Source organism: Ascochyta rabiei, chromosome 7 (assembly GCF_004011695.2).
Source record: "Ascochyta rabiei chromosome 7, complete sequence".
Classification (NCBI taxonomy): Eukaryota; Fungi; Ascomycota; class Dothideomycetes; order Pleosporales; family Didymellaceae; genus Ascochyta; species Ascochyta rabiei.
The window spans coordinates 1,213,673-1,240,576 of NC_082411.1; the positions used below are offsets into that span (position 1 = coordinate 1,213,673).

General features: G+C 55.4%; 10 protein-coding genes across 11 annotated transcripts, besides 11 other annotated features; 5 read left to right on the forward strand and 5 right to left on the reverse strand.

The window, feature by feature from the left end:
• Positions 1-72: 72 nt before the first annotated feature.
• Positions 73-1,664, forward strand: EKO05_0004995 (uncharacterized protein; the record flags this gene model as incomplete). Of its 2 annotated transcripts, XM_038939357.1 has the most annotated exons (2): positions 73-868; positions 928-1,664. In XM_038939357.1, 2 exons carry the CDS (start codon positions 73-75, stop codon positions 1,662-1,664), a joined length of 1,533 nt encoding a protein of 510 aa, XP_038799534.1. The 2 variants fall into 2 exon arrangements, with proteins under 2 accessions (XP_038799534.1, XP_059492486.1); XM_059636503.1 differs by having other exon boundaries at positions 73-1,664.
• A 656-nt stretch (positions 1,665-2,320) lies between these two features.
• Positions 2,321-2,352: a tandem repeat.
• A 12-nt stretch (positions 2,353-2,364) lies between these two features.
• Positions 2,365-3,432, reverse strand: EKO05_0004996 (uncharacterized protein; the record flags this gene model as incomplete). The annotated part of the gene is made up of 1 exon (XM_038945708.1): positions 2,365-3,432. One exon carries the CDS (start codon positions 3,430-3,432, stop codon positions 2,365-2,367), a length of 1,068 nt encoding a protein of 355 aa, XP_038799535.1.
• A 2,135-nt stretch (positions 3,433-5,567) lies between these two features.
• Positions 5,568-8,593, reverse strand: EKO05_0004997 (RNAPII degradation factor; the record flags this gene model as incomplete). Its single annotated transcript, XM_038939427.1, has 2 exons — positions 5,568-8,227; positions 8,305-8,593. 2 exons carry the CDS (start codon positions 8,591-8,593, stop codon positions 5,568-5,570), a joined length of 2,949 nt encoding a protein of 982 aa, XP_038799536.1.
• Positions 7,766-7,847: a tandem repeat.
• Positions 8,336-8,379: a tandem repeat.
• A 296-nt stretch (positions 8,594-8,889) lies between the features above and the next one.
• Positions 8,890-8,990: a tandem repeat.
• Positions 8,991-9,066: a tandem repeat.
• Positions 9,067-9,242: 176 nt separating this feature from the next.
• On the forward strand, positions 9,243-10,532 carry EKO05_0004998 (uncharacterized protein; the record flags this gene model as incomplete). The annotated part of the gene is made up of 1 exon (XM_038939545.2): positions 9,243-10,532. One exon carries the CDS (start codon positions 9,243-9,245, stop codon positions 10,530-10,532), a length of 1,290 nt encoding a protein of 429 aa, XP_038799537.2.
• An 831-nt stretch (positions 10,533-11,363) lies between these two features.
• Positions 11,364-11,603: a tandem repeat.
• A 3-nt stretch (positions 11,604-11,606) lies between these two features.
• Positions 11,607-11,660: a tandem repeat.
• A 139-nt stretch (positions 11,661-11,799) lies between these two features.
• Positions 11,800-11,839: a tandem repeat.
• Positions 11,840-13,406: 1,567 nt separating this feature from the next.
• EKO05_0004999 (uncharacterized protein) lies at positions 13,407-14,879 on the reverse strand (the record flags this gene model as incomplete). The annotated part of the gene is made up of 1 exon (XM_038945711.1): positions 13,407-14,879. The coding sequence occupies one exon, from the start codon at positions 14,877-14,879 to the stop codon at positions 13,407-13,409; it is 1,473 nt and encodes a 490-aa protein (XP_038799540.1).
• A 42-nt stretch (positions 14,880-14,921) lies between these two features.
• Positions 14,922-14,982: a tandem repeat.
• A 780-nt stretch (positions 14,983-15,762) lies between these two features.
• Positions 15,763-15,814: a tandem repeat.
• A 587-nt stretch (positions 15,815-16,401) lies between these two features.
• On the forward strand, positions 16,402-17,388 carry EKO05_0005000 (Glycerol 2-dehydrogenase (NADP(+)); the record flags this gene model as incomplete). Its single annotated transcript, XM_038945712.1, has 1 exon — positions 16,402-17,388. The coding sequence occupies one exon, from the start codon at positions 16,402-16,404 to the stop codon at positions 17,386-17,388; it is 987 nt and encodes a 328-aa protein (XP_038799541.1).
• A 1,073-nt stretch (positions 17,389-18,461) lies between these two features.
• On the reverse strand, positions 18,462-19,058 carry EKO05_0005001 ([4Fe-4S] proteins maturation; the record flags this gene model as incomplete). The annotated part of the gene is made up of 1 exon (XM_038945713.2): positions 18,462-19,058. One exon carries the CDS (start codon positions 19,056-19,058, stop codon positions 18,462-18,464), a length of 597 nt encoding a protein of 198 aa, XP_038799542.2.
• Positions 19,059-19,485: 427 nt separating this feature from the next.
• Positions 19,486-21,135, forward strand: EKO05_0005002 (Kynureninase; the record flags this gene model as incomplete). The annotated part of the gene is made up of 2 exons (XM_038939490.1): positions 19,486-20,058; positions 20,110-21,135. 2 exons carry the CDS (start codon positions 19,486-19,488, stop codon positions 21,133-21,135), a joined length of 1,599 nt encoding a protein of 532 aa, XP_038799543.1.
• Positions 19,661-19,714: a tandem repeat.
• A 283-nt stretch (positions 21,136-21,418) lies between the features above and the next one.
• On the reverse strand, positions 21,419-25,947 carry EKO05_0005003 (DNA-directed DNA polymerase; the record flags this gene model as incomplete). Its single annotated transcript, XM_038939392.1, has 4 exons — positions 21,419-22,535; positions 22,589-25,449; positions 25,504-25,607; positions 25,659-25,947. The coding sequence occupies 4 exons, from the start codon at positions 25,945-25,947 to the stop codon at positions 21,419-21,421; spliced, it is 4,371 nt and encodes a 1,456-aa protein (XP_038799544.1).
• Positions 25,948-26,320: 373 nt separating this feature from the next.
• Positions 26,321-26,812, forward strand: EKO05_0005004 (Phosphatidylinositol 3,4,5-trisphosphate-dependent Rac exchanger 2 protein; the record flags this gene model as incomplete). Its single annotated transcript, XM_038945714.2, has 1 exon — positions 26,321-26,812. One exon carries the CDS (start codon positions 26,321-26,323, stop codon positions 26,810-26,812), a length of 492 nt encoding a protein of 163 aa, XP_038799545.2.
• Positions 26,813-26,904: the final 92 nt, after the last annotated feature.

Sequence of the window (26,904 nt, forward strand, 5' to 3'; positions counted from 1 at the left end):
GTTCTTCCTCCAAACGCTCTGTATAGTCCCGGTTCTTCATTGACCTTAGCTTCTTTGTGGCCTTGCATCACCATGCTTGTCCTCGCTTTTCTTGGAGCCTTGATGGCTCATGTTTCCCTTGGCTCCGCCGCACTCACCATGCGATCTGTCTCTCTAGTCGTCAATCTGGCCATAGTAACTCTCCCTGGTCTCGTCTCAGCAGCCAATAACATCAAGATGATCAACCGCTGTCCGTACGATATCTACTCCTGGAGCGTTGGACCTGTTGGATCTGGCTTCAATGGCCACGATCACGAGGCCTTGACCATTCCCGCCAACTCTGTCACTGTTCACGGCATGATCAACACTGAGGCAATTGGTAGCGGCATTGCCCTCAAGTTCCGCGACTTGTCAAAGTATGAGGTGGCTCCTGCTGGCATCATCCAAGTCGAGTACAACCTCGAGCCCAGCAAGAACAACCTCTGGTACGATCTGAGCGCCATCGATTGTGACCGCGCTGCTGGTCCGGAAAGCCCTTCATTCTGTCCGCTGGTTGGTGGTGGGATGAAGCTCTATGTTGCCGAAGCGGACGAGGCCAAGTGTCCTCCTGCTTGGTGTGGTGCTGACGGCTGCCACAACACCTACACTCGGCGTGGTTCCTGGAAGGGTGAGCCTACCTTCAGGTGCAATGTTGGTGTCGATATCATTATTGAGATGTGCACTGAGCGTGCTGGAGCAAGGACTTTTAACGGAAATACTGAGCCTGAACATGCTGTCGACTCCAACCCGGATGTGAAGGCTGGTGGAACAACTCAGAACGGCGTCTGTGGTGCAAGGGATCCTTTCGGAGCCACCTGTTTTGGTTATACTCATGGCAACTGCTGCTCCTGTAAGTCCTTAACCATATCAATAATCAACCTCAAAGCCTTTTGTGCTAACGATATCCAGCATACGGTTGGTGCGGTTTCTCAGAAGCGCACTGCGGAGACGGCTGTCAAGCTGGCTTCGGCGACTGCTTCTCGTCTGGTCCTGTATACCAGCCTCCGGCCCAGCTTCCTGCTCAGCCCAGCTACTCCAATCCTGAACCCAACCATGTGGAGGCTCCGCCTAGCTACGCTCAGCCAACACCTGATCATGTCCAGCCAACGCATACCCACCATGAGCAAACCTGGCCTATACCAAGCTACGACAAGCCTACATTTAAGTACGCCGGGCCTAGCACTTTCCTCACGAGCTATATCAAGCCCACTCTCAGCCATAGCAAGTCTGCCTCGGTATACAGCGCGCCAACGCCCAGCTACAACGCCCCAGGTTCTAGTTCCACGCCACCAGTCCACACAAAGCCCAGCCACGGTCCAGTCTACACACCACCGGCCTACACGCCTGCGTATCCACCCGCGTACTCACCCCCACCCTACAGGACAATCTACACAACCCACATCCTTACAAAAACACAAGCACAGCTCACCAGAACAGTAGCGGTGAGCACTCGGTCAAACGCACCGACCACAATCTCGCCCGTCTACCACGCACCCCCGCAGCCGCCACTACTTGGGTCGGCACACACCACACCGTCCTATACACACCCGCCGCAGCAAGACCCACACGTATCGAGCACCCGGTACAACGCCCCTGTGCCGACGCCGGTGCAGCCGGTGTACTATCATCCGATCACCAAGACGTAAGGGAGTGTTGCGGATGTTGGCGGGTGTGAAGCGCGCAGGCGAAACGAGGGTGTATGATTCCTGGACGTGTAGGAAGCAGGAGGAGATGAAGGAGGTGGGAGGATAAAAAGAAGGGGTGGGTCGTGAAAGGGAGAGTAAAGAGAGGGAAAGAGAAGGGAAGAGCAGGGAGGGAAGGGAAGAGGTCGGTATGATCCACAGCGCTGCTGGCATGCACAGCACAGCACAGAAAGAGATGGGATGTCAGATGGGATGAGGAAGGGAGGAGGGAAGGTAGAGATAGAATAAGGGAAATTAGCGGAGGACAGGGACTTATACATCGAAGGAACAATGTTGGAAAACAAATCAAACGCAGTGCATACACATTCGACGGAGCGGGTGTGGTCGATACCAATGTGTTGTTCTGATGGTCTATAAGTGTGATGCAGACTCCTCTATTGACGTTCTTCTTGTGGGCGAGGACCTCCTTGCTTTGGAGTATTGTATGCTCATTTCCGCGCTGCCTTTTCTCTGGTCCGAGTTAGGTTTCGTCGAAGCTTCTCAACGCTCGTCCACTGCACGCGCCGGTCGCATGCATTCACATCTCGCAATGCACCCGCATCGCAGAAGCGTAGCTCGCGCTGCAGCGCGTTTCGCGCCTCGTCTCGGTCTCCCTATCGCACTCCATTCGATTCCATTCGATTCCATTCCAACAGCCGACTGACTACACCACCATAGCCCCTCTAAGCCACTCCCCAAACCCGCCGGCCTCCACACTCTTACTGAACGCGACCCAAAACGCCAACTTCTCGCTTACGGGGCACGCACAGTGCTGAACCAAGGCTTTGACGCTGATATCTCGCAAGCCCCGGATGCGCATCAGCTGCTCCACCCACTCGAGCTCCATGCTGCCGACGCTCCCGCCGCCCCATTGCTGCTTCATGCGCATCATAGTCGCGTAGTCCTGCGCCGTGGGCGCGGTGATGTGCTCCCAGCCGTCATCGGGCCGGCCGGCTATGATGTTCAAGTGCAGTGTCTGGAGGAACATGGTGGGGGAAGCTGGGGCGGGTTGCAGCGTCGCCCAGGAGGTGTTCGGGTTGGGGGTTGGTGGTGGAGGGGGGGTGCGCGATGCGTCTGCGAGATAGACGCATAGGCTTTCCCATTCTGCGCGGTCGAATTCTTTGGTGTACGGTAGCTCTTTCTTCGTGATGCTTATGCGCCTGACGTGGCTTCGGGAGAAGGGGGTGAGGTCGCTCAAGAAGGGCACGGCGGCCTCTATGCAGGTGTGGAAGGCGAAGGTGTAGGTCGAGTAGAGGATTTTCGAGGCTTCAGCGTGGATTTGGCGGTTGATGCTGAGTAAAGAAGGTACTGTATGACGCAGGTGCGCAGTATATGGGGAAAGGAGGACGCGGTATGTTGTTGGTGTTGTCGTGGTCAGGAATGGACCTTTGATGTTCGATGAGTATACGTTTGTGAATTGCGCTTGGTAGTGAGGGAACGTACCAGTCCTGACGTGGTACGTACTTCGGCGACGCCATGTTCGGCTTGCCTGAGCACCTAGCCATGGATCGATCGTTCGTACGCTCAATGTGAAGCGGTCGTTGTTCGTGTCTTCGGAGAAGTAGGTGTGGAAATCTGGCAGTAGATTCGCGACCGAGGTACCGCTGGTAGCCGTAGGTTGCGAGGATGGAAACAGCATATATTCGTAGATCATCAGGCGAACCTCCATAGGGAGACGTAGTAGGGGTGAGGCCGGCAGCCCGTCCCCGGCTGAGCTGCTTGATGTAGCCATGATGTTTGCAATTTGAGATGTTGTGCCCACGAGGTTGCGCGGCTGGTAGAGGTATAGTTCGACGATGCTCTTAAACGCTTAGGCGTCTTCTCTCCTCGAAACGTCGAGTCTTTATGTCCCTCCAGGCGTTCCCTTACTTCGATTCACGATAATGGTGTTTCGGTTGTTGCAATGCTCACACCAACCACAGAGAAGCGATCAAGACAACGGTTAAATCAGCACAGCACAGATCTTCTAAAAAGATTGGGCGAAAGTAAACCGAGATGTGGGTGCGACGCGACTTTTTAAAATGCGACTCCGGCGACACGACGTAGAAGAACCATCATGGTACGCTTATCAATGCAATTCCGACACCATCATGACCATGATGCGTTGCCGAAGGCGCCATCCTTTGACGGGTCAAGCGCACGATGAGGTACCTAGACCTGAACCGGCTTAATATGCTCCTTGGCTGCGGTAGCGCACAAATGCTCGATTTAAGTGGGGATGACGTTTTGGGACACCCTTGGACTCAACCTTCTTTCGGGCACGGAAAGATAGGCGGTGTGGTTGCCACAGTGTGTCAGTCGAAAGGGAAGAGAGCCGGAGTGGCAGATTGGACCAAGATGCAGACTCCTCGGCAGTCACACGCAAGCGGTATGTGCTGTTGAGGCCAGCGAATTTGTGTTCACTCATGAGCCGTGCATGCTCACTTTAACAAGCAACGATATAGTAGCAAATCCCGCACGCAATTGTGGTCAATCTCAGCGCCGTCTGCGCTCCGAAAACATCGACCTCCAGTGCTGATAACCTGAGCTTTCGCGCCGTCAGTTGATTAAACACCGAACCAATTGCAAAAGCTGCAGTCACAATCCATCCTAGAGTTCCTCTTGACAAGCCCCTACCCTCTCAACGGTTCTAGAAGTACAGTAAAAAGCCGCCGATTCGATACAACCACCCGAGCATGTTTTAGCCGGAGATCGGCCAGCAACAGCACGTACCTGCGTCTTGTTGGTTGCGAGCTGGCGATCATCAATTAGCGGCAACATCCTTGCAAGGTGCAGTCTGCGACGCTGATGGCGTGTACGTCCCATACATGTAAAATTTGGGCAGAGGAAGTAGCATACAGTCTCTCGCGTTGCGGAAAAAGCCGGCTACGTTCTCTCAGCGGCAGCCCCTTGATCGTACAGCTGGAGGCCTTCAGCGTCAACTTTCGCTACTTTCCAAATTTAAGAGAAGTTGCTGAAGTCTTGTGATGCCTTGTTAGGATGTCAGATACTTTGAAGAATAGCATTCGTGCCTTTGTATTGTCAAGGTCTGTTGGCTTGCAGCCGGGTTTTATTCTTCTGCAACGCGAGAGACTGTTAGGCCTGGAGCGAAGAGGTTCCTCATTCAGTATTGCGTGACATGCAAGTCGTGTGTTCGTTATCGTAAGATACGGAGATATGCGCGCTCGAAAGCAAGCGCACCCGTCTGTCACGAGTAACTCAAGGCCATGCAAGACGAGGTCATTCGACATCCCAAAAAGACGCAGATTCGCAACTCAATCAACAAACAGCATTCATTGATTCCGCACCGCATACTTTTGCAAAGCAAGCGGCCAGCTGCCACAACTCCAAGAAGGAGAGAGAGCCCCTGTACCTATATGCTCTCTCTCCCTCCCTCTCCTAGTGGTCCTAGATAAGGATACCAATACTCAAACAAAAAAGCAACTAAACTGAACAAGAAGATTTTTTGAAGAGTTTAACCCTCCCCATCCCATCGCAGTGTCGACTGATCTCAACGCCCTTTCGCGACAAACGATGCGAAAACACCAAAAGTGGAAGGATGCAAAGAGTAGAAACCCCACCGAAGAGAGGAGACAAGAGGAAACTTTCATAATACAATGGTCGTGGCTCTAACAAAAGCGTGCAACATCAAGAGACGTACTTTTCGTTGCCCGTCGTCAATCGGGAGACGCGTTGAGAAAAGGAAGACCCCCTCGCCGAATCTGTATCCTCAACTTGATACTGATGGACTTGGTATCCTTCTCTAGCAAGCTCCTCCAACCTCATCCTAAAGTAGGTAGCATGGAACTGCACCAAGAGATTCCAGCCATCTCCTTCTGGGTGCTCCCTCTCCATGCCACATCTCAAGATGTCGGCCAGGCTTGCGGCCTAGTGCTGCCCATAGTTGGTACCCCAGCCTGCACGGCTGTTGTAGCTCCCACCGCCGTAACCACCGCCGAATCCACCATAGTTGCCGTAGCCGCTCTGCTGGTGCTGTTGGTTACCGCCGCCCTGCTGGTGGCCCAGGCCACCGAGCCCACCGTACTGGCTGTTTCCGCCGAGGTGGCTGGGGTAACCGCCGAAGCCCTGCTGGTGAGATTGCTGCTGGTGCAGACCCTGAGCGCTTTGGCTAGGGGTGCTCTGAGTGGCTGATCCAGGACGACCTTGCTGGGCTCCCAGAGCCGACTGGCTAGGCACAGCGCTCTTGGAGTCACCGAAACCCTTCAGGGAGTCGTCGCCACCCTGTTGGCCGCTTTGCTGCTGGCCATATGAGCTCTGACCCGTGTATCCAGGTCGGCTGAACGTATCAGGAAGACCGCCGAATCCGCCAGAACCGGCTGTGGCGCTGTGGTTCTGGCCCATGCCGGAAGCTGAGCGACCGTATTCACCAAGACCACCAAAGCCACTGCCACGGTCGTTGGAGGACGCTCCGAAGCCCCCTACATTAGCCGGAGAGGACGAGTGCTGGTCGTACGATGCCTGAGGGGACATTCCGTAGTGGTGGGGCTGACCATACATGCCCTTTCCGAAGCTGCCGTAGCCTTGCTGCTGACCGTAGCCTCCGAATTGGTTCATGTAGTTGGCATAGTACGGGCTGCCGTAGTATGGGTGGTTGTATGGGTAACCACCGTGCTGGCCCTGCTGGGATTGCTGGCTGTGTCCCTGGTGGTGATGTTGCTGGCTTTGCGAAGCAGGTCCAGAAGGAAGCTGGCTTCCCAGAGTAGGGTTGGGCGTGTTGTGTCCGCTGTTCGATGCTTCGTTGTATCGACTCTGCTGACCCTGGGAGAAAGAGTCCTGGGGTCCAGAGCCAAATCCACTGCCGGTGCGCTGCTGAGCAGAGCCGGCCTCCTGCTGACTAGGTGTCTGTTGACCGTAGTTCTGGTAGTATTGCTGGTACGCGTTGCGCTGCTGCTCGGACGTGAGGTACTGGGAAGAGTAGTTGTCAGGTGCCGAGGAGAATGCGCCAGGCTGTGACTGGGCCTGGCTCTGTTGGCCAGGGTAGTCGTACTGATTCGAAGACGACGGAATCTGCTGACCGAATGGATCGTATGGCTTCTGAGAAGGTGCAGCAGCGGTGTCGGCCTGCTGGCCGTAGCGTCCGAACTGGTTGTAGGGCTGGCTGGACTGCGAGCCCTGGTTCTGCATCGCCTGCGATGCGAGCGGGTTCGAAGGGGACTGCTGCGACAGGGGCTGCTGCTGCTGGGGTGCTGGGGGCAAGCCAGGCGCCTGCTTGGGTGTAGGGACAGACTGCTCGGGCTCCGACTCTTCGACGTGAGGGGCCTGGCGAGGCGCAGGCGGCAATGAAGCCCTAGGTTGGGTGACAGGCGAGTGCTGAGGGGGTTGAGTCCTGGTCTCGGCCTCCTCCCTGTCTTCATCGACATCTTCCTCGCCGCCCAGGCCCAAGCTGCCGAACTGGACTGCTGCCCTGTCTACGGCGTGGTTTCCTGGCATGACGACTGCCTCCTGCTGCTCGACGAGCTTCCTCTGGAAGCTAGCGCTGCGGTGTGGTGTTCCGGAAGTTGCCTTGAGTGCGGTGGTTGCATATCCTCCCACAGCAGGGCGGCCGATAGGAGCCTGGCCTGATGTGCTCAGCGGGGTGGCTACGCCAACGCTTCCAATATCCTTGGAGCTAGCGACGGTGCTGAACGCGGTCTCGGTGGGCGGCGGGTGCGACTCGTCGGGCAGGTGCTCCACATTCTCCTTTGTGAGCTCGTCTTTGGAGGGCGTGAGGTTGAGCTCAGCTACTGGCTCTTCAGCCTTGTCGGGCGTCTTGGTTGCCTCGTCGGCGATGATTGTGGGCTCGTCGACCTCGTCTGCGACGGGGGGGATGGGCAGCTCCTCAGCCTGGACAGCTGACTCCTGTGCGACCGGGGCAGCAGGTGTCTCGACTGGTGCAGGGGCTGACTCCTTGGGAGCGTCGGCGGGCTTCGCGGCAGGCTTGGGAGGGGTAGGCTCTGCGGGCTTTGCGAACATGCTGGCCCACGTCTTCTTGGCGGCGGTTATGGGGTGCTTTGCGGCCTCGACTGGGTTGTGCAGCACCTCTGATGCAGTGCCGGGTACTGCGTCCTTTTTCTTGGCCTGCTCGGTGGTGTTGGTGTTGGTGTTGGTGTTAGTGTTGGTGGTGTTGGTGGTGTTGGTGGTAGTGTTGGTGGTGGTGTTGGTGGTGGTAGAAGAGGTGTCTGGCTTCGCGCCCCACGCGCCGGCGCTGGCTTCGGTCTCGGTCGTGGCTGCAGTCGCTGGCTTCGTGTCCCAAGCTCCAGGCTCGGCAGCGGGCGTGTCCCATGCAGCAGACTCGGTCGTGGGCACTGAGGTCGACGCAGTGCGGGGTCCGGTTGCAGCACCTCCACGTCCGCCGCGGAAGCCACCACGGCCTCGCTCCGTGCCGCGACCACGACCGCCGCGGGCGCTGTCAAGACCGCGTCGGGGGCCCTCGCCGCGTGGACCACGGGTGGTGGACGAGTCTGTAGGGGCAAAGCTCTCCTTTGCTGCTTTGGAGCGCGACCGGTCCTTGGCCTTCTTGGGGACTTCGCTGAACTGCGAGACGGTGCCTGCAGGGGGCGAGGTCAGCAGACGTCGAAACAGCAGGGCGGCGTTTGGGTGTGAGCGCAGCGGCGCGCTTGCTTACCTTCGCTGATGCGCTCGATGGTCCGCTCCAGGTCGGCGTCGGCGTCGTCGATGGCGAGCACGAGATCGGCGTCGGACCAGTCGGGGAACAGCTCCTTCAGTGTGGTCAATTGCGGCTGGTAGCGCTTCTTCAGCTCGGCCAGCTCGCCCTGCTCTGCGGATGTGTCGACGGTGGGCGACGCGCTGTCGCCGTTGGTGTTGCGCGGCCCTCGCGAGCCATAGCCTCCTCCTCTGCCGCCGCCGCGAGCCGTGGTCCGGCCTCGCGCAGGCCTGCTTTGTGCTTCAGACATGTGGACTGTGGTGTGTGGGGGGAAGCCGCTGTGGACTCGGTCGTGTGCTGGGTGAGAGGGCAGTGGGGAGTGGAGAGGACGTGCGGGACGAGCAAGTGCAAATGATGTATCGCTCCACGACACTCGGCGCGGCGACCTCGTTTAGCCAGCACCTGTCGGCCTTGGCGTCGCCCAGTGGCGTCAGAGAGAACGCGGCTGTCTCGCGTCCACCTCACACCGCGAGCGGGGGGCGGGCCGTCAGCAAGCAGGGCAGAGGGCTGGGCCAACACGCTCCTGCCCCCCCAGCCCGTTGTCGTTGTTGTTGCTGTTGTTGCTGTTGTTGCTGTTGTTGCTGTTGTTGCTGTTGTTGCTGTTGTTGCTGTTGTTGCTGTTGTTGCTGTTGTTGCTGTTGTTGCTGCTGCTGCTGCTGCTCCTTCTGCTGCTGCTCCTTCTGCTGCTGCTCCTCCTGCTGCTACTCCTCCTGCTCCTCCTGCCCTGTTTGCATCAACCCCGTCATCGTCACGTGCCGCCGCCGCCGCCGTCTCTCCACTCCACCTGCCTCACCGTCACCACCCACCTGCCTCGCCGTCACCACCCGCCTGGGGCACCTTCACCGCCGCCTCACCCACGGACACGTCCACGTCCACGTCCACGCTACCACACACTGACGATGCAGACCAGCATAGGCCAGCGGGCGCTGAGCACACTTGCCTCCAAGCTCCACCCGCAGCTGCCCCTCACCCCGCGCGAGAGCCAGCAGCTCCTCACCCTGCTCACCACCTCGTTCCGCACCCACCTCGACCGCGAACACCCTGTGCATGTCTCTGAGAAAAATCAAACGCCGGCCGTGCACACGCTCGTCGGCCATGAAGACTACCGTTCGTCCCGTGCCACATCCTCGTCCGCTTTGGCGTCACAACATATCCATGCTGTGCTGTCCAACCCTCTCTTCGCCGTGAAGCCCTCCCGCAGACGCTCGCAGTCTGCTGCATCACACCTTCTGAAAGATCCCATGGGCTGGTTCTTGAACGAGATCGCCACAGGAGATGCTACCCTCTCCAAGGCTTCCATGTGCCTTGACATGCTTGACAAACGCACAGCTGAACAGCCTCCTCAGCTGCACGACGGCAAGACACACGGCGCCATGATTGCTGATTGGCTCCGCTCTAGTGGGCTGGATGCCTCCAAGGAATTCCTCGAGATGTGTATTGCAAAGCCCCACACCAAGCGACCGTCTGACACGTTCCTCTCTCGCCTTGTATCCCTGCTGATCGCTCATGGCAAGAAGCCGCTCGTGTGGAAGTGGTACACCCGCTCTTGCTGTTCAGGTCTGCAGCCTGCAAAGGCACTTTTGTTCAGGAAGCTGCTGCTGAAGCACATGGTTCACGCTGAAGCGAGTCGAGACATCTACCGAGGCATTGTTCTGTTCAGAAGAGCTTACGAAATGATCGGCAAGCAGAGTGACAAATCATACGAACAGCTGAGACCAGCTGGGCAGTATCTCGTGCAAGCCGTCATGTCGAAACCAACAAACACTATTGGGCGTGAACTCTACAATTCATTCAGGCATTCTACTCAGCTGTGGATCAACAGTAGGTGGTCTCAAGCCGTAGACTCGATGTTATGGCTCCACCATCCCACCACGGCGTCGGCTGCACCAGGGCTTCGTTTCATCATGGACCCTGCCGGCGCTGCTACGTACGCCAACGCCATACCAAGTCAAAGACGCTTTATTGTGCAGCTCATCCTAGGCATTGCCCGCCAGCTACTCGAAGAAGAGAGCTATCGAGACGCACAAACCGTCATGGCCTTTGCCAAGCAACATTTTCCCGACCTTGTGTTGTCGAATCTCTCAACCGAACAGCAGCCAGTTGCGGATCGCTTGTCGAAGAAGGTCGAGAGGGAGCGGAGACGGGAGGAGAGGAACCTTGAATTGCTGGACAGTCTTGTTTTGACATGACAGAGAATGGACTGAGGACACCATAGCACGTCACAACACACCATAACGCCTAGCCCACGCTACACTTCAGTAGCACAAGATACCACATTTGCGGAGCCAGCAACTCGGTATTCCGTGTTAGCAGACCTCTACCTTGATGAGCCATAGGGACCCACCGAGTGGCCGTGGCACAAAGTCATCGAGCGAAGAAATTAGGCGGGCCCTGGCGGGTAGAAAGCGGTCAGTGTTACTGTACGATACTCGCGCCACATGTGGAACCACCAGGGCCCGCGCTTGGAGTAAAGCAAAGCCACCACGCCGAGCGGGACAAGCCTACCATCACGGCCTGTCAAGCCACATCGTCGTCACAATTGCGAAGAATACCAGCTTGCAGCCACGAGTTGGTCGGGTTGCGCATGGGGGGATAATCAAGCTATCCACACAGCGATACCTACAGCGAGTTTAGAACTCGCATGACTTTCCAAAACAATTCAATCTCCATACAGTACCATCATCTACACAAACAACCCCCTGAATACACCATTGATGTATGGTTCCCGCACCAAGCAGAACAAGCACACAGTACTAAAGCCCACCTTTCCTTCTCGGTCGAGTATTACCACATCAGGAAGGGCGTCTATGAGTATTCCGTTTCTGCGATCATCTTTCGCTCGTCCCCAATCCAAGCCAAAACAAAAGGATACCACCCCCCTGTTTCCTGGTTCTGGATATTCGTTGCATCTCTTCACCGCAGTCACCTCAACCGCTAACAGCCAATACTGAATAGCCGTCAGATGCAGATATAGCCGAAGCAAGAAAGACGCGAACAATCTTTAGATTGAGATAGATGTGAAGGAAAGGAAAGGAAGGAAGGGAAAGGGAAGGAAAGAAAGGGAAGGAAAGGAAGGAAAGGAAAGGAAAGGAAAGGAAAGGAAGGAAAGGAAAGGAAGGAAAGGAAAGGAAGGAAAGGAAAGGAAGGAAAGGAAAGGAAGGAAAGGAAAGGAAAGGAAAGGAAGGAAAGGAAAGGAAGGAAAGGAAAGGAAGGAAAGGAAAGGAAAGGAAGGAAAGGAAGGAAAGGAAAGGAAAAGAAAGATTTTCTTCTTCTTCATTTTCTTACTACTGGCCCTTTTCTACATCTACCTCTTGCTTTGGAGAGAATGGTGTGGTGGCAGGGGTCGAGGGGAAGAGTGGTAGGTGTGTACTTTGTGTGTACAGAGGTTGAGGGTCAGGTCAGGTAGGTCCGCTGAAAACGAAGTAGCCTAGCTTGGTCTAGCTTGGTCTAGCCTGATCCAGCCCAGCCCAGTCCAGTCCAGTCCAGACCAGTCCAGCCTGGCCTGGCTTGTTCCGTTTCGGCCTGGGTTTGGGGCTGTCGTGCTGCAATTCACCATGTATCGATCAAGCATCGACGGTTATCGCGGTTTTTCCTTTCCGGCTGCGGAAAGGGAAGTGTGCTGCTGTGGGCTGCGTTCGTGGGGCTTGCAGCTTGTCGGTTGCGCGGTTAGGTCGCTGCCTCGATGCGGTTGGCTTCGAGACCCGCAGCCGGGGAGTCGTCCGTTCGGGCTGGCTGGTTGGGCTTAGCTCGGTTTGGGGCGTGTCGTACGTCGTACGCCATGGGTTGGCTGCGTCGCTTTCTGGTTTTGGGGGGTCACGTTGGTCGGGCGTAAAGAGAGGGGGGGGGGGGTCGAATGTGTCTTGGAATTGGTCTGCTGGTGAGAAGCGCTTTCGGGTTGGGATTGGGTGGTCGCGGACCGTATCAAGTTGTGTTGGCATTCATGAGCGTGTTGGGCATTCTTCATTATTCTACATTGGTTTTATGTGAATCGAATTCGTTCCAAGAGAAGAACGGATGACTATCGACTCTCACAGGCTGAACTCTAGTCTGTTCCCCGCGAAATCCCTGAGGCAACGTCAACATACATCCAAAGGAACCGGCTTCACCACTGCGCACGCAACACGACCAACTCACCTCGCGAAAAACCGCGTTGGATACTCGACACCCTCAGCACCGCTGTTCTTCTCCCCAGGTCCATCTGCCTCTTTTGGTGCAGCCTCGCCTCCCCGCTCATAGTGCTCCCATACCTTTTGCTGCAGCTTGACCAGCTCCTCGCCACTCGCTACTCGAAAGCATGGGTGCCGCGACGACGGCGCCATAAAGTCTTCTGCCTTGCCAAATGCAACGTGCACCTGCTGTCCTGAATCGCCGATGTCGAACCAAGCAAGCGTGTCGCGCTGCAGCTGGGGCACCGCGCGCCGCGAGAGTCCCAGGGTGCCGCTATAGAACTCCTCGGCGAGATGGAGCGTCTTCGGCGGAACCACAAGGTTGATGTGATGCAAGCCGGTGATCATCATGGGGAGCGAGCTGGATGATGTTGGCTTGGCGTCGAGACGTTGTCTACATGACGATCAGACCATGTAAGATGATGGGCGGGGTAGAGCGCGGCTCCGACTCGGGCGCATGGTGGGGCTTCGTGACGTCTCTGGGCTAGATGCTTGCTGTTTGCTTATCTCTACGCAACTCAGCGTCAGCACCCGATCTTGACGTCTGTCTGAGGATCGAATGCGGACCTGTCAGCTGTCGACAAAGGTTTACTGTCCCGGTACAGCAGCAGCAAGGATCCTGGGCCCGAGTTTCTAGTGGAACATGAGTTGAGTGACAGTAGTACCATGATTGAACAGGGCAAGGCACAATCTTGAAGCAGGGTATGATTCTCGAAGTAGCAAATGGTTCTTGAAGTAGGAAATGCTTTCTGATATTTCGATCAAAGTCTACCTGGAAAAGAAAATTCGTAGATCTAGTATGCAAGCAATGCTATGCGGGATATCCACTAGATCCATGGGTTCATCCAAAACGCCGTTGAAATGCAAAATCTAGTGACCCTGCTCATGCTGTCCTATTTACTCGATAGCAGAGACACCAGCGTTGCCAGTGACAGGGTTAATGGACTCGTTGAACTCGAACTTGAAGTCCTGGCCAATCTCCTTCTTGATGGCAGTCTGGACGGCCTCAAGGACGTTCTTGAACACACCGAAGCTGGCCGGGTTGTTCTCGTCGTTGTCACCACCCTGGAACACACCAGTGCGGACCAGGCAAGTGTTCCAGCCGTACATGTTACCACCGATGATGTCGGAAGCCGGGTTGTCACCAATCATGTAGATGTTGGAAGGCAGACGCTCATCGTTGTGGATCTGCTCCATCCACGAGGCAATGACCTCGTCGGCGTACTTGTAGGTAGCCAGCTCAGGCTTGCCGTAGACGACACGCTCGAGATCCGCACCGGTAAGAGCCTTGTACATGGCCTCGAGACCAATGCGGAAAGCTCCCTGAGACATACGGGGGAAGGGGTGCTCAGTGGGGCACAGCAAGTCACCCTGGGAGAAGTAGATGGGAATGCGCTGGGAGACAGGGTCCTTGGCACGAGTTCCGAAGCGACCGTTCTCAGACTGGAGAAGGTCCATGATGATTTGCATGTCGGTGGCGTAGTCGCGGGAGTCGGAGAAGACCATGATGGCATCAATGTTGATCTTGGAGAAGTCGCGGGGGTTGGATGTGGCACGCTCCTCGTCGGTGAAGACGCGGTAAGGAGCAATGGTGGGGTCCCAGGCAATGATGTCGTTGGGGACAACAATGTTCTTGAAACCGTACTCCTGAGCAACCTCACGGCACTTGTAACCCTCACCACCAACGACGAGGACGGTCTCGTAGTAGTCGGCGAGAGCACGCATGGGAGTGTGGGACTGGATGAACTGGTCGGTGGAGATGGGGTTCTTGAGGATGTTGGACAGCTGCTGGCAACGGGGTCCCTCAAGCTTTCCGGAACCGTTGGTCAAGAAGATGTGGGGGATCTTGATGCCGAGCTCGTTGTCGCCGTTCAGGATCTCGAGGGTACGCTTGCCCTCGGGGATGAGGCGGTCACCATGGACGAGGACACCGTCGATGTCGAAGACGAAAGCCATGTCCTTGGCAGCGTGAACCTTCTCACCAGCAAGGTCTTGGAGCTGAGCAGCGATGATGTCGCGGGAGGGCTGGATTGGGGGCATGCCAGGGCGCTGAGCAGCGCCGCCGGGGTAGTGAACAGAAGACAACCTGGACTGCCTCTTTGAACGGGGAATGGGCAGCGAGGTACCGAACGAGTTCCTGGATCCCCTCCTGTCCCTCATGGAGGGCGAGAGAGACAGGTTGTGCATGTAGTTCTGAGCGTCAGAGATGGAACTCCTTGTCGCTGGGACTTCGATGGAGTTGACGCCACCCTGCTGGTTCTGGCCGGCTTCACCAGGAATGGCAAGAGAGGCAGCCATGTTGTTGGAGGGTGTGCGGGAATCTTGCTTCTGCAGCCCCTGAGCGAGTTCGTTGTCGTTGATCTGAGACATGGTGAAGGTTGTATCAATTCGTAAACCGGTGTGGATGGGGAGCAAAGGTGTCAAAAGTGTCAAAAGTGTCAAAAGTGTCAAAAGTGTCAAAAGTGTCAAAAGTATTGGGCTTCTCAGAAGCTGTGAGTATGCTGATGTTGGAATGAAAGTTTGGATGAGTGATGGGAGGATGAGCAGCCTTCAGGGTTCTGGGGAAGGCCATATATATCATCTTGCCGTCAGATTGACAGCCCCTCGTCGCGCTCCCCGGATGCCATCATAATTGCTCCAAACACCTGTCGACACTCGCCAGAGCTTTTCCTCAACCATTCCGAGCGTCGCCGAGTCGTACACGGGACGAAACACCAACAAGTAGCTAGGTACCCACAATGCGACATCATCAGTCGCTCGGATGAGCCCGTCCAGGGCAACGCTAGTGTAGAAATTCTCGCTGCTAGAAAATAGAAACTGGGTACCGTCATGGTGCAGTTTGGACGGTTTGGCGAAAAAACCGGGGACTGATAACAAGGAGAGATTGTGAGTCGCCACAACATTCGAACGCTGCCTGTATACCATTTGGCCGAAGTAGAGCCCTGGTTATGCGCGCTGCAACGGGCCCCATTTCACCGGATTCGCATCGCGCGGCCGGCAGGGCTGGCGATGCAGACCGCAGTCACCGCTCTTCTGCTGCCGTGCGATAGGAGGATGGGTGGTTGGATTGGGCTACACGTCTGCTGCATGTGTGGGCTTCAAGACAAGACTTGACGTCCAAGTCGACAAGACAGTAAGTGGGCTGCAGTGCTTGGCCTGGTGAGGGTGCAGTGGGTGCTTGCACAGTGCACCGTGCTGCTCGCTGCAGCCAACTACAATGTGAGCAGTGACGTGCAGAAAGACGGGGCTCGACGCATGAGGCATAAGGCATGAGGCATGAGGCATGAGGCATGAGGCATGAGGCAAGGGCGGCTCGCCGAGTTTAACGAGGGGAGATCGGCGAGGCGTTTCGCCCCATGCGGCCGGGCTGCCCGCTCGCCTCACAGGGCTGTGCAGAGCCGCACAGACGGCGTTGCAACGCTCAACACAAAACTTCTCGAAGACCGATCTTGTGGTCGGCCCGCGCGGTGGACCCTGAGCCCACATGCTACGTCATGCTGCTGGCGGCCGACGAAAGACGAGCACGCTTTTGAAACTGTTGGATGTTGCTGGATGGGGCCGTCTGTGGAATTTTCGGGCCTTGGTGCTCGTGCGTGTGGGCTGGTACGAGAAGGGATCGGGATCGCTCCACTGGTTGCTGGGAGAGGCTGGCACGGCGGTGATGCAACGCATCGAAGAACGAAGAATTTTGCTAGAGGCAATCATGGCGACGAGTGGTTGCGTATATGTACCAACGCGGCCGGGGGTCGCGTCGTGACCTCATCTATGCCATACCATACCATCATATCATATCTACAGCGTGAGCAGGAACTCGGTTGAAACACGCCATCACACCATACTCTTCACATTTCCACACTTTCACACAAACAGTACCCACCCACACGCAGCCACCATGGGCATTCAGAACAACAAGACCTACAAGCTCTCCAACGGCGTCGAGATCCCCGCCGTGGGCTTCGGCACCTTTGCCAACGAGGGCTCCAAGGGCGAGACATACAAGGCCGTCACCAAGGCGCTCGAGGTCGGTTACCGCCATCTCGACTGCGCCTGGTTCTACCAGAACGAGGGCGAAGTTGGCGATGCCGTCCAAGACTTCCTCAAGGCCAACCCCAGCGTCACCCGCCAGGACCTGTTCATCTGCACAAAGGTCTGGAACCACCTGCACGAGCCCGAGGAGGTCCAGTGGTCTATCAACAACTCGCTCGAGAAGCTGAAGATGGACTACGTCGACCTCTTCCTCGTCCACTGGCCCATTGCCGCCGAGAGCGACGACCAGCACATGCCCAAGATCGGCAGCGACGGAAAGTACGTGATCAAAAAGGGCCTCACCGAGAACCCCGAGCCCACATGGCGCGCAATGGAGGAGCTCTACAAGTCCGGCAAGGCTCACGCCATTGGTGTTTCCAACTGGACTGTCCAAGGTCTCAAGCAGCTCCTCAAGATTGCAGAGGTCAAGCCACACGCCAACCAGATCGAAATCCACCCCTTCCTCCCCAACACCGAGCTCGTCGATTTCTGCCTGAAGAACGACATCCTGCCTGCCGCCTACTCGCCTCTCGGCTCCCAGAACCAGGTCCCCAGCACCGGCGAGACGGTCCGCCAGAACGCCAAGCTCAACGAGGTTGCGCAGCGCAGCGGCCACGACCTCGCACAAGTCCTGCTCGCCTGGGGTCTGCAGCGCGGCTACGTTGTGCTGCCCAAGAGCTCCACCGCCAGCCGCATCGAGAGCAACTGGCAGATTCCCGAGCTCAGCAAGGAGGACTTTGAAGCCGTACAGGAGGTCGCAAAGGGAAGGCACACACGCTTTGTCAACATGAAGGACACCTTTGGCTACAACGTCTGGCCCGAGGAGACTGATGGCGGCGAGATCAAGGCTTAGGTGATTGTGTAATGAGCTGCATATCTGTGATGGCGGGAAAGGCGTTTGAGGGATTTAGCGATACCAAAAGTCCATTGTTGACTTGTAGACGATTAGAAAGTATTACCAAAGAATCACCAAAGAATCACCAAAGAATAACCAAAGAATCACCAAAGAATAACCAAAGAATCACCAAAGATTTACCACCTATCTGTTTGTCCCTACCTAGCATGTGTTCATGACACGGGACCATGGACCATGCTTCTTCCCACGAAGAATCCTTCCGCGGAGCGCCCCAACCGCTCACCGATGAAGAAGCCTCCATCTGACCACCCACAGCAGCCCACTCAACATGCCACGACATGCCAACATCCCATCCAACCCCTCCCATTCGCCAGACCCACGCCGCACTCCAGATCCCCCCCCCGTGCGGCCTGCCTGTGCGCCGCGAGCGAGAGGTATCTGTGGATGGAGGGCGGCGGGGAAACATCCCTCAGGAATCGACTCTTTTTCTCTTCCTCTGGCATTCTTTCCTGTTTCGGTCCTGCTTTTGCGGATCCTGCTGGTGGTGGTGAGGAAGCGCCTCGGAGGCGTCGTGATTGGGGCGGTCTGGGGACGCAGTGGGATGGATGCACCCACTACCCCGTACTCCACGTGTTCTGTAACGGGGTTTCCTTTCCTTGTTGGGTTGTTTTGTTGTTTTTCTCATGGCTAGAGCGGCTTTGGGGCTGCAGAAGGTTTCGTTGCTGGGAAGCGTCTGTGTGGTTGGATGCGATACGCGGTGTGATGCTGGGGTGTTGCTTCTGGTGTTGTTGGAGAGCTGTGCTTGCATGTGATAAAGTAACGAGGCATGGTACGATAGGTAACTTAAATTGGCCCGAGGGCCTTGTGAGCAAGTTTGGCTAGGTTGGTTGGATTCTGAATAGTGCCATCCATCATCTGGCTGTACAGGTGCGCCCTGGTATGCTAAGGCCCAGAGAGGGAGGCTTATGTGTGTGTGTTATGGTCGTTGTGTTGCCTTGCACGGTGTTTTCTCATTCCGCCTACGATACTGTACAGTTTCGAGCCTCCATACACCGTCAAAGCCCCCCAGCCTAGTCAAGCTTGATGTCGAAACTTGTGCCACACCCGCAACTACTCGTCGCTCCTGGGATCCCTGTAATCTTGAATTGGCTCCCGATCAACTCCATCGTATAGTCCACGGTACTCCCGTTCAGCAGCTCCAAACTGCTTTCATCAACCACCACCTTCTCGCCCTTCTCGCCCTCAAACACGGTGTCTTCTTCGGTCGCTGGTTCTCTTCCAAGGTCCGTGAGCGACATGAGATACTGGAAGCCGTGGCAGCCGCCGCTCTCGATGCTGATGCGCAGAGCAGAGTTTGGGTTTCCGTCTTTTTGGGCGATGCTGGAGAGGCGGTGTGAGGCGCGCGGTGAGATGGAGATGGCCATGGGTGTGCCGGAGTCGTCAGTGCGTGGATGGAGGATTGCACGCGCGGGGGTTGCGAGAGAGGGGTCGGTGGAGGTGGCTAGCGCGCGGCGAGGTTGCGGTGTAGCATGGCGAAGCTGGGTGCTTCTTCGGAAGGCCGACACTGGCCTCGCTGCTCGGATCCATGTCAAGGGCGCAAGAAAGTCGAGATGCAGCTGGGAGGTGGCGGCTGTCCGGCTGTACGCTCTCGCACCGCTCTGCAGCATGTTTGCAGTTCTGGCGGTGCCTGTCGCTGTTCTCCGTGATGCTCGCAAGCATGAAGCGCACATTCCCGAGGGTGAAGCCATTGTCGTTGTCGTGTTGTTATCTTGATAGAGATGCTTCAGAGTTCACATGGCCATGTCTGAAGACTGAGGTCATGTTCGAGCTGTCAAGGCCCTGCAGCCAATGGCACCAGACCAACTGACCAAGCATCTGGACTGGACCGCTGGACCGCTGGACCGCTGGACCGTTGCGGGGCGGGGCTCCTCCGCTCTAGACGCCTGTTCTGAGCATCCCATCCGCCTACCCCGAGAGCTCTTTTCAGAGCAGTTTCCTCGGATATTGTCCCGAGCTGCTCTTCGCGTTTTCCTTTCGTTCGCCAGCTTCTTGTCGTAGCTGTACCAACATAGAACTAGCCGTTTCATCCTCGCAATGACTATGCCAGGGTCCAAGAATCCTTATCAGTCGATAGCCGACGCGGAGCTATGCTCCGAGGAGTTTGCAGAGAAAGAGGACAGGAGAGATGATTTGAGCAGGCTCAGGCAAGAGTTTGTCATTCCCTCAAAAGGCGATCTCAAGAGCAAGCAGTATGGGTTCCAGCAAAAAAAAGCAGAAGCAGAAGCAGAAGCAGAAGCAGAAGCAGAAGCAGAAGCAGAAGCAGCAACACAGAACGACGACAACGAGGATTCGATCTACTTCTGTGGCAACTCACTCGGTCTGCAACCCCGGAAGACAAAAGACTACGTGAACAGGTATCTGGACACCTGGGCCTCAAAAGCTGTCTTTGGCCACTTTACAGACTATGAGGGAGGCTTGCCACCATGGCTTCACCTGGACGATGCAACTAAGCAGCAATCAGCTAAGATTGTTGGCGCACTGCCGAGCGAGGTCGTGGTCATGGAGACGTTGACGGCGAATCTGCATCTTCTCATGTCAAGCTTCTACCGACCAACTGCAGACCGGTGGAAGATCATCATCGAGGGCAAGGCGTTCCCAAGCGACCATGTATGTCACTTCGCAAATCCACATGCCATGCGCACCCACTGACCTGCGTAGTATGCTGCACTCTCTCAAATCGCCCATCACAATCTCGATCCGTCCGCCCTCATCACCATCGAGCCACCCTCGGCCGCCTCGCCCTACCTTTCAACCGAGCATATTCTGTCTGTGATTTCGAAACATGCTGCCACAACCGCCCTCATCCTGCTGCCAGGCATACAATTCTACTCGGGCCAGTTCCTCGACATCGAGCTCATAACCCGCCACTGCCACTCCAACGGCATCCTCATCGGCTGGGACCTCGCCCACGCCGTTGGCAACGTGCCCGTGAAGCTTCATGACTGGAACGTCGACTTTGCAGCATGGTGCAACTACAAATACATGAACGGCGGTCCAGGCGTGATTGGCGGTCTTTTCGTTCATGAGCAGCACGGTAGAGTCGAGGAACGTACTATAGCCAAGTCAGATTTTACAGATGGTACCAAAAGGAAATTAAACAGTAACAACAGCGCACCAAAGCAACAAAACGACAGCCAGCTGTCCTATCGCCCTCGTCTAAGTGGCTGGTGGGGTAGCGACAAAAGTTCCCGCTTCGCCATGGAAAACAAATTCGTCCCCATCCCCGGCGCCAGCGGCTTCCAGCTCAGCAACCCGTCAGCCTTGGACATGACATCCGTGCTTGCATCGCTCGATGTCTTCTCTCTGACCACCATGGACGCTCTGCGCGAGCGCAGCGTACGATTGACTGGCTACCTGGAAGCGCGACTCCTGCGGTACGACGGCGGAAAGCCACCGTATACCATCATCACGCCATCAAACCCCGCCGAGCGTGGCGCGCAGCTCAGCGTGCTCCTCAACCCGGGACTGCTTGACAGCGTGCAAGCTTATATCGAGGAGCGTGGTGTCGTGGTCGATGAGCGGAAACCAGATGTCCTAAGGATTGCGCCTGCGCCTCTTTACAACAATTTCCACGACATTCACCGCTTCATCACAGTGTTCCACGAGGCTTGTCGCAGAGCTGTTGCCGGGAAGATTCAGTCGCGCGGCGAGAGCGGCGTGCCCGAGGCGATTGCTGCAACGTAAGCGACGTTGTAAGGGTGTGAGATTTGAAGAAGTTCAAAGCCCGTTTTGTTCGTTTCCTTATGGCAACATTTATACCCCCACTCAAAACTGTATTTCCTCCACACCATGGTACGATAGTCAGGTCACAGGAGGATATAGCATAATCGTAATAACAAAAGCTGAACATTTGAAGAAATCTCCCATGTGCGCCATCTACCAAAACACGTTCGCTGTGACGATGCAACCAACCAAAGACCAAACAACACCCGCTGATAACCAAGTCGAAAGATGACCCAAGCCTCGTCTATTTCAACGCAAACGAGAAAAGCGAGTCCATCTGCACCCACTGCCTTCCGTTCCTCTCCAGCCACCCATCCACAACGCCCTTCAAAGTCTCGCACCTCTCACGGTTATCCTCGGCGAGGATCTTCATCTTGTCCCTCCTCTCACCCACCTCGGCGCCCAGATCCGCCTTGTGAAGCCTGTCGACGTCGAACAAGGACTGCAGGTAGAGCAGCTGATTCCAGACGTCCTTTTCCCTGACGACATAATGCATTTTGCCCAAACAGTCTTTCGCAAGGCCCTTGGGTCCGAGACAGCGGGAGCCGTAGACGGACATGCTGCGAGAGCGGTTTCCGCACGCCGGGTCGTCGCACATCAACTGTCCAGAGTAGTAGGTGGCGAGCATCTGGCGGATTTGGGACTCGAGCTGTGCAACGATAGACATGGTCGGTATGACTGCTGCACATTCCTTGTTGGCGCACGTTATGCCTTGGCGCGAGAGCGTCTTGGTCCGAAGATCCGCAACGCCAAAGAAGGGACTGACGCTCGTGCATGTCCGGCAGCGGAGGAAGAGGGGCGTGCAGTCCTGGAACCGCACACTATCCGGGATTTGACTTTCGAGGGGGTGGACTTCGGTGTCCTGCTGCACGCCCGAAGTCGCGCTGCTGATCCGGTACTTGCTCGTATCCAGCCCAAGACAGGACGCCAGGAGCGTGATGTTTGTCCCGCTAATCGGAGCACATAGCCTTTCTACCGGTGGTAGAATTTGCTTGTGCAGATAGTAGTCAATGTCTGGTTTCAGCTCACTCTCGGGCTTGAGCACTTCATCAACAGGGTAGGCGTTCTTGGCTGCGTTCTCAGCGGACCCAGAGCTGTCACCCGTGATGATGAAGGACATGACATCTTTGGCCTTGACGTGTTTTCCCTTGGCTTGCAAACGTAAAGCAACCTGAACAGAAGGCATTGAGGCGCCGTTGGGGTATTGATCAGGGTTCTTGCCGAGTTGCGTGTAAATCGTGTACTTGCGGGTCGGAACTGTGTATTCGCGCATCTTCTTGGACAGTTCGCGGAGGTGGTTATGGATCTTCTCGACAACGGTCTCCGGATCTTCGCCACTAAGGAGAAAGTTGAGGAGTTCGCTAAGAGGCTCTGTTAGCATTGGCAGGTCGGAGGTCTTTGGGCTGTCACATACGTAGATGTCTCCTTGGACAGAGCGCAGTACTCTCGGCGTCGCATGTCAAGACCTTTTACCTCGAGTTTTTCGATATATTTACCGTCGACCGGAACCATGTTTATGGCGGCGTACTTCTTCTTGGCGTGTAGCAGGATACGACGGAATACGTTATCGATGTCGATTTCTAGCAGTCTGTAGCTGTCGTTGACCTCCTTTTTGAATTCGTTGCCCAACTTTAGTGCTTCTTGGATGTTGTCAACATTGGTGTTGATCATGACGGAATCAGTATCACCGTAGATGACGCGAAGCATTTTCTCTTCAGCCATATCTTTCGTCCGTCGGAGAATCTCACGACCCTTGTAGGTAGTGAGCATGGCAAGAGGTCGTGCGTAGAATCGGGACCTCGTGTATCCCAGACATCCGTACATGGAGTTGGCAGTAAGCTTCAAGGCGAGTTGTTTGATGTCCCACGTAGCCAGCTGATCTGTTGTGGCTGATTTGTCCTTCATGAGCTTCTTGACCTCGCGACGACGAGACACAAGTGTGGCAATTAGACGTGGAAGAATACCCTGGTCCTGGTGCGTGGGTACCTCTGGCACTTTGTCCTCGTCCTCGGCTAGGTCAGATCGCTCTACTGTTGTGAAGCAGATGTTGAACTCCTGGATGATACTGGGGTACAGAGAGTTGAAGTCCATGACAAGGATGAACTTGTCGTAAAGACCCTTCTCCGGCTCAAAAACAAGGCCACCCTTGAATTTGTCCTTCTTCTTTGCATCCACACCTTCTTCACCTTCGGCATTCTCTTCCTCGACTTTGATCTTGCCCTTGCCCCACTGTTTATCAGGGCAGATGTACTGGTTCTTGTGGAACTCGTGGAGTAGAATGTACTCGTTTCGCTCAGCACGGGTGCCACTCAGCGTACGTGCCCACGAATTACCAGCAAGATTGGTCAGAACCTTAGTAAGAGGGAGCATCTGCACCTTCATCGAGATGGCAGCGATGAAGTAGGCATCGGCTTGACAGTGCTTGACATAGTTCAGCAGCCCCTCCTTGCTGGTCGCCCAGCTTTTCAGTGCAGCCTCATTGTCAAGCTCTTCACGCCGCTTGTTGAGAACTAGCTGACACATCTCCTCCAAGCTCCAGGACTGACACTTGGTCATGAGAGACTTGCCGAGGTCATTGGCCAAGTCACACAACAGGCGACCGGCAGCCAGCTGCTTTTCGGCAAAGAAGCTGCCACCTCCTTTCCCAAAGTTCTTCGGCCAGTCGCTCCTCTTAAGACGGCCCACTCGATGCCATCCGGGTGTCTTGTTTTCGCGCAGACGATTGAGCAGAACACTGTAATCTACATCATCGAGGCGATGGCCAATAAGCACATCCGGGTCATGGCGTTGGAACATGGCCATGAGTAAGCTGAGTAACTCTTTCTCACTTTTCATGAACGAGAAATTGCCTTTCAGCCTTGAGGCATCAGTCTGGAATCCTGTGGGAAAAGCCGCACCATTAGGTCGCATGATGGTGAAGCTCTTGCATGGCATCTCTTCGATCGACGATGTATCTGTCAGAGAGAAGTTGTCGTAGATCATGGCGCTCGCCATGAGGATCTCTTGCTTGTTGTCCGCCGCGTTGAAAGTGGTGCGGAGGGACAGGCTCATAAGAGTCATAGGAGGAGCATCGAGATTATCCGAGTTGCTCAGGACTGCGATGTTGTTCGGCTTGGTGACTGACACCTCGAGTTTGCACCAGGAAGCATTGTGGATCGCACCGCAGTCTGCGGCGTCGATCTTCAGCCAGCAAGGGCCCATTACATTCTTTCCCAAGACAAACTGTTCGAAGAGAGAAGTGTTTGTGCCAAAAACTCGCGAGAATGTCTCTCCCGTCAACTCAGCGGAAAGAGGCATCTTGTCATATCCGTACAGGAGCTGAAGATAATCGGCCTCTTTAGGTACGTCTGGTAGTTCGAAGGCATACTTCCTTGTGCAGGGCTTGATCTTATGCATCGTAACTCGGTGCTTTGACATGATGGAGTCCACTTCTTCGTAGACATCGCTCATCTCGACTTCTTGATCGGTGGCCACGCCTCTGATATGGCGGTATTCGCGCGGCAGGAAGTAGAGCTCCCTGAAGACGTTGTCGATCTTGACGAAGCAACTCGCATAACCACCCGTTACCTTGTCTTTGACCTTTCCAAAAAGACACAGACTGCCATTGACCTCTGTGTAGTCGGTCCAGAACATGTGCAAACTACCGTCCTCTTCTAGCGCTGACTCAGGCCTCATTTTGCCAACACCTGTGGTCTGTGGGGCTGGACTACTCATGACATTGAGCCTGCTTGTGACATCGTTCCAGGAGGACGCATCTACCGAGGCTGTGGAAGGTCTCACAGGGGAGGAGCTGGCTGGTGTCGGATAGTCTGCCTTCTTGATCTTGGCTATTGGCCGTCTTCCGGCCATGTTTACACTGGCAACAGGCAAACCGTTGTGTCCTGTGGGCAGGGCCACTTCCATTAGATCCTCCTCTTCCTCCTCGAATTTGACTACAGGCTTCGACTTTCGCTCGACAGCTTTCGTGACTGGTGATGATGGTAGAACTGCGTCGCTCATAGGTACATCTTCGTCGTTAAATGTAGGAAGATCATCATCATCTGCGTACGTATTTGCCGCTGGGGGCGTGTCTGGCATATATGAATCGGAGTCATTGGTTTGTCTCGTCTTGAGAGCAGGTCGGTTCTCTGATACTGGTGGAGACAAAACACGGGTCTTTCTCCTAGCTTCGTTCTTCACGGGACGCATGCGTGGTGCGGAACGACGGGCGTTGTTTGTGTCGATTTCGCCGAGTAGGTCGTCCATGAAGTCATTGTCAGCAGCACTGGCGACAGGCTATGCGCGTCAGTCAATCTCTCGAATTAATTGTGAGAAGCTCTGTTGAGATACCTTTGGTTTTGGGGCTTTCGCAGCTGTCTTTGCGCTGAAATACTTGCTGATTCCGTTGTTGATCTTCTCCTGTTTCTCGGCGTCTTCTTCACGCTTCCGCTTAGCTGTTACGCGTCAACCGTAGGCCTTCAAATCGACAATCAGATGCTGCGTACCGGCCTTGCCCTTGGGCCGCTCATCTTCTTCCTCGCTGTCTGTGGCAGCATATTTGTAGCGGCCCTGGCCGTCATCCCATTCTTCCCTGCCGTCGTCGACGTATCCCTCGCCATTGTCGTCGACGATGAAATCGTCCTGATCTAGCCGGTTTCGCACAATCTTCTTATACCCCTCATCATCAACTGTATCGTATAGGTCCTCCTCCTCGGCGACTTCGTATGTGGATAGGCGCGTCTTGCCAGCAGCGCGCAACGCTCGCAGCTCCGCAAGTTTGGCTGCGCGAGACATGTTGTATTACGGGGTAAATGGAATTCGAACAAGAACAGAAGAAACAAGAGGCTCGTGCAAGAGATAGGGCGCGTGTTGTGGGCGCGTTGAGGGCTGGAGGAACAGTGCTTTGAAATCGCGCTAGTACACGCGACGACGCGTTTTCCACTTAAGCCCAAACGATGCTAGCTCTCTCTCACCTTACCCATTCATTCACCCACGTCACGACCATGACACTTGCATCACCACTTGAGAAACTTCAGAAATGGCATCGGTATCGAAGGTTCCTCTAGTATGGATAGATTGTGAGGTATAATTCTCAACCCAAAACGCAGATGCATTGTGTACTGAACCCCACCAGATGACTGGTTTAGACACCAGCAAGGATACCATCATGTCTCTTGCCGCTTTCGTCACTGATGCAGACCTTAACATACTTGACGAGGAGGGTTATGAAGCTATCATTCACCACAAAAAAGAGCAACTTGATCAGATGGGCGAGTGGTGCACAAGACACCATGGCGAATCTGGTCTGTCACAGGCTTGTCTCGACTCGACTACCACTGCAGAAATGGCTGCTGAGGGCTTGCTGCAATACATCAAGAAATTTGCACCGGAGCGCCGTACTGCACTCATTGCTGGCAACTCCATCCATGCCGATAGAGGGTTTCTCGTGCTACAGCCATACAAGCCGATCATCGATCATCTTCACTATCGAATCTTCGATGTCAGCAGCATCAAAGAAGCTGCACGAAGATGGGCACCAAAAGAGACGTTGAAGAAGATTCCTAGGAAACAGATGCTCCATGAGGCCCGTGCAGATATTTTAGAAAGTATCGAAGAGGCAAAGTTCTACCGTGAGGCCTTCTTCCTCAAGAAAGATTAAATATCGATCGTATAGTGCGACCACACGGTACAATCATCAGGAAAGACGACCAGCAACAAACGCCAAACCAGGACCATCAAAGGAACAAGCCT